The sequence below is a fragment of the Limulus polyphemus genome, unplaced genomic scaffold (genome assembly GCF_000517525.1).
Source record: "Limulus polyphemus unplaced genomic scaffold, Limulus_polyphemus-2.1.2 Scaffold8051, whole genome shotgun sequence".
Lineage (NCBI taxonomy): Eukaryota > Metazoa > Arthropoda > Merostomata > Xiphosura > Limulidae > Limulus > Limulus polyphemus.
In genome coordinates, this window is record NW_013673661.1 from 20951 (window position 1) to 28454 (window position 7504).

The 7504-nt window shown below is 31.9% G+C and overlaps 2 protein-coding genes across 4 annotated transcripts in view; one reads left to right on the plus strand and one right to left on the minus strand.

The window, feature by feature from the left end:
* The window catches only part of LOC106475072 (DNA repair protein RAD51 homolog 4-like), a 10633-nt gene extending 8038 nt beyond the window's left edge, over window positions 1–2595 (plus strand). The window contains exons 6-8 of one of the 2 annotated variants that reach the window (XM_013935767.2): window positions 259–420; window positions 1179–1349; window positions 2364–2595. In XM_013935767.2, the coding sequence (XP_013791221.1) occupies window positions 259–420; window positions 1179–1349; window positions 2364–2432 (402 nt within the window). In that variant the 3' untranslated portion in view covers window positions 2433–2595. The remainder of the gene's footprint in view (window positions 1–258; window positions 421–1178; window positions 1350–2363) is intronic. The other variant, XM_022379286.1, reaches the window with a different exon arrangement.
* A 1004-nt stretch (window positions 2596–3599) lies between these two features.
* The window catches only part of LOC111083059 (granulins-like), an 8602-nt gene continuing 4697 nt past the window's right edge, over window positions 3600–7504 (minus strand). For both annotated transcript variants that reach the window (XR_002608771.1, XM_022379287.1), the window contains exon 3: window positions 3600–3885. Coding sequence is in view for 1 of the 2 variants with exons in the window: in XM_022379287.1 (XP_022234995.1) it covers window positions 3662–3885 (224 nt within the window). In the remaining variant the exon portion in view is untranslated. The remainder of the gene's footprint in view (window positions 3886–7504) is intronic.

Sequence of the window (7504 nt, forward strand, 5' to 3'; positions counted from 1 at the left end):
GGTGATTAGTCTGTACATGTAACTTTACCCCATCCCCACATAAGGTGATTAGTTTATACATGTAACTTTACCCCATCCCCACATAAGGTGATTAGTCTGTACATGTAACTTTACCCCATCCCCACATAAGGTGATTAGTTTATACTTGAATCACATAAAACAAGTAGCATAGATCTGACATTTTGCAATTACCATAACTTGTATTGAGTGACTTGAATTGTATTTTCCTCAGTAATCCAAAACCTTTTTATGTAATAGACAAATAATTTCCATTCTGAGCTTCAACTGATCATCCTTGATGCAGTCACTCCTGTTTTGGCTCCACATATCGGAGGAAAGCAGATGGACGGACTGGGGCTGATGGTACGACTGTCTCAGCAGCTCATGTTCTTGGCCTCTGAACATCTTCTTACTGTTGTGGTATGAAATTCCTACTCATTGTCAATTTCTTATTTAACTTTTATATCTTTAAGCAGCAAATAATAGGCTTAAGGAATCTATTTAATCTTTGTGAAATTATAATGAACATTATCTATAATTTTATCTTTTTTCACCATTAATTATAGGACCAGACTTGAAAAGCAACATTAACCATATTATAAACTTGTAGTATGTGAAGTAACATTAAATATGTTACAAACCTGTAACATGTGAAGTAACATTAACCTTACAACAAAATGTACAGTTTGTACAGTAACCTTAGGATAAAGTAAACAGTTTGTAAAGCAACATTAATTATAGAAGCAAATTTATAGTATGTAAAAAGCATCATTAAGTATAGGGTCAAACATGAAATATGTAAAGCAATTTTAATATTAGTAGTACTAATACTGGAAGAACAAAGCAGTTAAATAATGGTTGGAGACGGCATGAATGGGTACTGAAGAAAAACTTTAATATAAGTTTAACATAACAGCAAATGTACAACATTTCGACAAGGTTTTGTCATCATTAGGTACAAGTAATTTACACTTGTCTCCAACCATTATTAGTCTCAAAGTGGGTTCCTCGTCATCGAATTTGAAAGCAGTTAAATGTTTGTGTTTGTAAAAATCCACGAGATAAATGTGAAATGTTAACCCTGATTCTGAGTGAATGCTAAATCTGTTCCTCCAGTAACTTTATCATCTTTCATACACTTATTAATTAGAAATAATGGTAATGATCTTCATTCGTAGGTATGTAATAACACCGTACAAGGAGAGAAGGGAATCATCAAACCAGCACTAGGTCGTTACTGGCAGCACGTGGCTTCAGTTACTCTGAAACTAGGTCTTCCTGAGGAAAGAAGTGGGCTTACAAAAATGGAAGGTTACAGAGAAGCATCAATCTTAAAAAGTTGCAGACGGGTGAGGAGAAAGAATTCACTTTCAACAACCAAAATCTCAAATTTTTGTGAACACGAATAAGTCTGCCTTGTAGATTCCAAGCATTGGAATTTTCACTGAGCACAGTTTTGAGTTTATGTGTAGCTGTGGTTTCCTTTATGTAAAGATTTAATTCATTCTGGTTATTGTACAAAAACTGCTGGTTGACAGTGCTGACACCATAAGCTCAAGATAGTGAGGAGAAAGAATTCACTTTCAACAACCAAAATCTCAAATTTTTGTGAACACGAATAAGTCTGCCTTGTAGATTCCAAGCATTGGAATTTTCACTGAGCACAGTTTTGAGTTTATGTGTAGCTGTGGTTTCCTTTATGTAAAGATTTAATTCATTCTGGTTATTGTACAAAAACTGCTGGTTGACAGTGCTGACACCATAAGCTCAAGATAGTGAGAAGTTCATATTTGGTTTTTAGAATCTGATCTTCATATGTAAAAAAAGTTTATTAAAATGATATTATGAAGATAAACTGAAACTATACTTGAAAATAGACCTTGAAATGGACCTGCAGATACGATTCTGTATCTAAAAAAATCTGCATTCATAAAAAAAAACTAATTCTAGAGAATATTGTGAAACCACAGAAATGTGATAAGCTGGGTTTGTCACATTAGACTTTAATTTCTCTCTATATATATATATGTTTTTTTTCTTTCTTTCAGAACTAGCTATTTTAAAGCCCTGTTAGTTGATATAGCAAATTTCTGGCATAAAGCTTTACCAACAAGTAGTTGAGGGTTTTAATGAATTTTTTTTATTCTTTAACCTTAATTGTCTTTGTGTTTAATAGTTTAAGCCTAATTTTGGGATACTGCTGATTTTAAATAGTTTAGAAGTTTTGTTGATATATATATATATATATATATACACGAATCAGTTTTTTAAAGAGAAAATTAGTGAATTATAATTATTAATGAATGATGCTTTATGAGTAATAAATACTGTGAAATAGTTCTGATCTTCTTTTTCTTTCCTAGGCAACAGGACAAAGCACTCTGATACGACTCTCATCCATGGGTGTGGAGGGTGTTCACCATAAACCATGAATAAATACTTATTTACTAAGAGAAATATTAATATTTATTTTTATAATTACATTTCAGAAAATGAAAAGTAATAGACTATTGTAAGTGAAATTTCATATTAAATTCTTAAATGCCAGTGTTGGTTGAACACGTTCTCATGAAAATAGAGTTATAAAGAATGCCACTTTTTATTGTCCGTTATTGAGATGCACGTTCTGTACAATGATGACATGAACGTATTAGAGAATAACTCATTTATTTAACTGTGCAATGAAACTAAGTTGACCTCATCACATTGTCTTAAGTCAGACTTGTTATTAAATTTTGAGTTCAGAGCAAGCTTCTATCTTCAGTTGTAAGTTTACACTTCAAAATCAATGTTTCATGTGGCTGAACTAAGTCATGATATATCAACTTTTTCATTTTACTGACAAACCAGGAGAAATTTCCTTTTTTTACATTTGTTTAACAGGAAAGTTGCTCATACATTTAGATAAATTAGTTTACTAAAGACTGTATATATTGTTTTTAGCTCTAAATTTCAATACATATTCTTCAACCATACATTAATTATATTGTTTATTGAACGTACCAGTTATGCAGATAAAAGCTTGACCAGTGCTAAACAGTATACAAATAATTCATATTATTTTAGCTATGACAAAGCAAAAATAGTGTAAATAATATTAATCGTTCCTTTGGTTTACTTTTATCAAACTGAAAATGTGACAATAAGCCGAGTGAGTCAAAGATTGGTTTATCTAGACCACACTGCTATGCAAGTATTTGTTAAAGATGGATTTACATCCTTACAGTCCGTGATGTTTTACTTGAACATGGCCATCCAAAGAAGGAATTGTTTCCGGGGTCTGGAATCACCTTACACGGAGCAAAGTGTTTTCTAAGAGCATTCCAAAGGGTTTTGAGTATGGTGAGTGTGTAATCCCTTCTTCTTCAACGAGTGTGACAACTAGTTTATCATAGTGAAGTCAGGATTGCATTAGAATATGGTCCCTATAACATATGGCATTAATGTAAAAGTGAGCTTTCAGGTGTAATATTGTCTCGTGACTAACGATGAAGGGATTGTGTGACCAAGTTTTCGATAACTTTATAAACCTTGTATGTTATGAGGAACTCTTAGGTAAGATCATGTTATTTTTAGTTTTCATGAATCAAAAGACTTCATCATATTTCTATATATTTATTTCTGGACTCATAAACATAGCATTGTTACAAGAAACGGTTTGTTAATGGTTGGCTGGAGTCATATGATGACGAGAGAAAATAGCTTCATAATCATACACACACCACTTTTTCTCCATGATACACTTCATGCCTGATGGGCAGCACCATGTATCTGCACAGCACACAGCATTTTGAAGAGGGCAGCACATAATCCTATGTTGCTGGTTAGGACAGCAAGTGTAGCCATCGTAACACCAATCTCCATGGTCATTGCAAATAATTTTGGCTGAATGGCAACAAAACAGATTTATAAATAAAGCTCTACAAGAATAATAATTAATAATTAAAAAGTAGCTAAGAAACAACAATGGCTATTTGAAACAATGAACCCAACTACACTGGTTAGTTTGATAGTACTATTATTTTCAAACAGCATACGCTAATTCTCTTTCAAAATGTATTATTCATTATTTTGCTAATTATTTTATTGTAATTGTATGTTACAGATGTTGTATCTGTGATTTTTCAAAATTAACAAATATTTTTTTTCCAGCCTAATTCCATTGCACAATGTATGTTGCAGTTAGTAATTTAGAACTGTATTAGATTTAGGGTGACCACATTTTTAGATTTTAAAACGAGGACCTCTTTTTTTTTAATGAAAATTATGAAAAATCAATTAATACAATTAATAAACATCATCAAATAAAAAAGGATAATTTTACTTACAGTATTTTACCTTTACGATAAGATAAGTATTTTTTAAAGTAACTTCTACATGGCCAGAAATTTATAAAAACAAATCTGGGGAACTGTCATTTATTTTTACCCTTGAGTTTCTTTAAATAAATGCTTCACGAGTGTAAAAAAAAAAAATGGAATATTGGCTTTTAAATAGCACAGGACATTTACATTCAACTGTCTGTTCTGGCAGGTACAAAATTACACAGTGATGTTGTCTGCTGCAGCCTGCTTTATAGCCAACTTTGGAGGGAAGCATCAAAGGCTATGCAGAATCATTCCTGCACCAAATTAAAATTGTATCTGTTCAATAAAGGTTGCCAGAAGCTCAATGTCTTGAATAGTAGTAGTTTAAAAAATTTACAAATTAGAGATGAAAAATTAAAACTAGAATATTCAGGTGTTTCATAAGGACTTGTTGGGACAACATTTCAAAAACTGGGATGTCTGGTTACTTTAATTAGATCTTTCATTCAGGGGTGGATTTAAGCCGAAATACCTAGTCAGCTAAATAAACGGGGGGGCCCAGCGGGATTCATACCAATATTATACATCAAGCAAAAGCAAGTAATTACAACAGATAGCTGAATAAACTGATAGATTAATAGATAAAATTAAATTCAATAAAGTAATTTATTTCTAAAAAACATTACATATATATATAAAGGGGCCCAGTTAGCTTTACCTGACCGTTAAATCTGCCCCCGCTTTCATTGTATTGATGCTAAAATTATGATGTATTAAACTGAAAAATATAAAATAATGAAACACCTTCACAAAATTAATTATCCTAATATTTTAAAACATTATGATAATTCAAACCAACCCTCTTAATAGTACTCACTGATATAGACAAATATTAAAATAAATCAAACAAACTTTCACACAAATAATTTCTCCAATATGTTTAAAATCCTGCTCTGGGATATTTTCCAATAATATATTTATAGTATAGCTGTTTTACACCAGGTTGTTCTTTATTCACTATAATTAATGTTTGCTTTACAACACAATTTAATTCTAATATTCCAAAACTGTTACCATTTATATAACCAACTCAAGCAAAATTATAAAATTATCATACAATATTTTTTGAGTCAGTGATGGAATTTAATACAAATATTATGTCAAGACACGAACAAGTTGACCTGGAATGTTTTGGACTGACCATTACCAGAGATGTAAAGATCAACTTACAGTTCTAGAAACAGTGATTTTTATAATAGAATATATTAGATAAATTATTTCAAAGTAAAGAAAGAAAAAAAAGACCGTTATCAGTTGATAATACATAAATATTTAAGCTTTAGATACAAATGAAATTAAGGAATTCTATTTATTAGGGAATATAGATTTCCAAAATTTAGAATATCATTCGATTGTTTATATATTTTTTTGATTTTCAAAAATTAAGTTTTACAGTACAGGAGCAGCCAAACAACATTGTGATCTGTATTTGCAAGACGATCAGCTAATTCAGTCTCGTAAAACCTCTTTCTTTTCAACGTTACTCATTAATTCTGACATTCAACAAGCAATCTCCGGCTCAATGGCATAAAATATGACTACTTTGGTAGATGATGGGGTATTCCATCTCTCCAGATCTGGATGTTTAAGAGTGATATATATGGCTGTGTAGGGCATGGTCCAAGACTCATTTTATCTTGCCATTTTCTTTGATCCAGAAGTTGTTAAGGTGTTTCTATCCTACCAAATGGACCACTTGTATGATATGCTTATGCTATTTCACCATTATTCTAGTACTCTTCTCTCCTTTTAATATTCCTACTCTTCAAATTATCTGTTCTTGAATTGTTCTCCTCCTTCTGCTCTCATCCCCATTTGAGGGCAAGTCGTTAGATACATCCATAAGTTTACTGCTCCTGTATGCATGTGTACTAATCTTTGGGCACTTCATAGCACCTCCTCCGAACTCTCTTATGGCTAAATTTGTGAACGACTGATGTGCCATCATGAATATTTCCACACTTGTAACACCTCAGAGATTTTGCTTCTTTACAGTTGGTTAGCTTTTAATCCGACCTTATTTTCATTTTGGTAAGAACAAACATTCTGAAATTATGGCTTGTTGTCCCAGCAGCTCTTCAGTGGTTTCACAAGAATATTGGGAATGGTGAGTATTTCATAGATAGTGTACTACAGTAACGTCAGTACCATTGTCTGAATTAAGGTAAAAAAGTCATCCAAATCTACTGACAAAAACTAATAACTTGTTTGGATCTTATCCAATTATATAGCAGCATACATCTCTAGGTTCCTAAAAAAAAGGTATATATATTCCTTTAGCTTTTCAGAAAAGAAAAAAAAGAATGAATGCCAGATAAAGTCTTATCATTTCTGATGCTTTTGAGAAGGAGTTTGCATGTTAACTTTGTACTAGTCTGGCCAGTATAGATTTTAATACACGAACATTCAATCTTGTAAAACACATTTATTAAAACCAAAGGGCCTTTAAATGATGGTACAATGTAATAACGGTACTTCAACCACACTATTATTCGTCATTATATTATATATACACTTTCAATTCTTGAACTTGAAAATACGTGAGGGACTAGATTAACAGGTAGTGTTAAAAACTATAATAGGCCTAACATAATGCCGTATAATAACTATAACTAATTATATCATGCTTAACAACCTTCTAAAAGGTGCTCACACCATATCAAATGATGGTAGAATATATTTAATTTTAAAGGGCAGTAAATAAACAGTTTTTATTTTAATATATTGTTACGTCTCCGTTTGTTAATTAATTTACCGTAACTTCGTTCCGACGAAACTTAAGCGACACAAGTTCTTTCTTAATAAAACTGGTTTATTCTTTCCGAATATAACTTTACTGGATACACTCAACTTCAACAATCGCGCTAAACAAACGCTGTAACGTCTCTCGTGCTCTCTGACTGCAGTTCAATTACTCACTGTCTATACACACATTACATTCCCCCTCATATACATACCCAACTATCCTATATCTAGTAAATACTAGAGCATTCGCCAAAGTACAGGATAGTTCTAGAAACGTGGCGTCACAGTGGTCATGTGACTCGCTGACGCAACAATATATTACCAAAAACTTTTCATCAGTTTCCCAGTGACACTTGGTAAACTAAATACAATTTATTTTTGGTTTGGGTGGC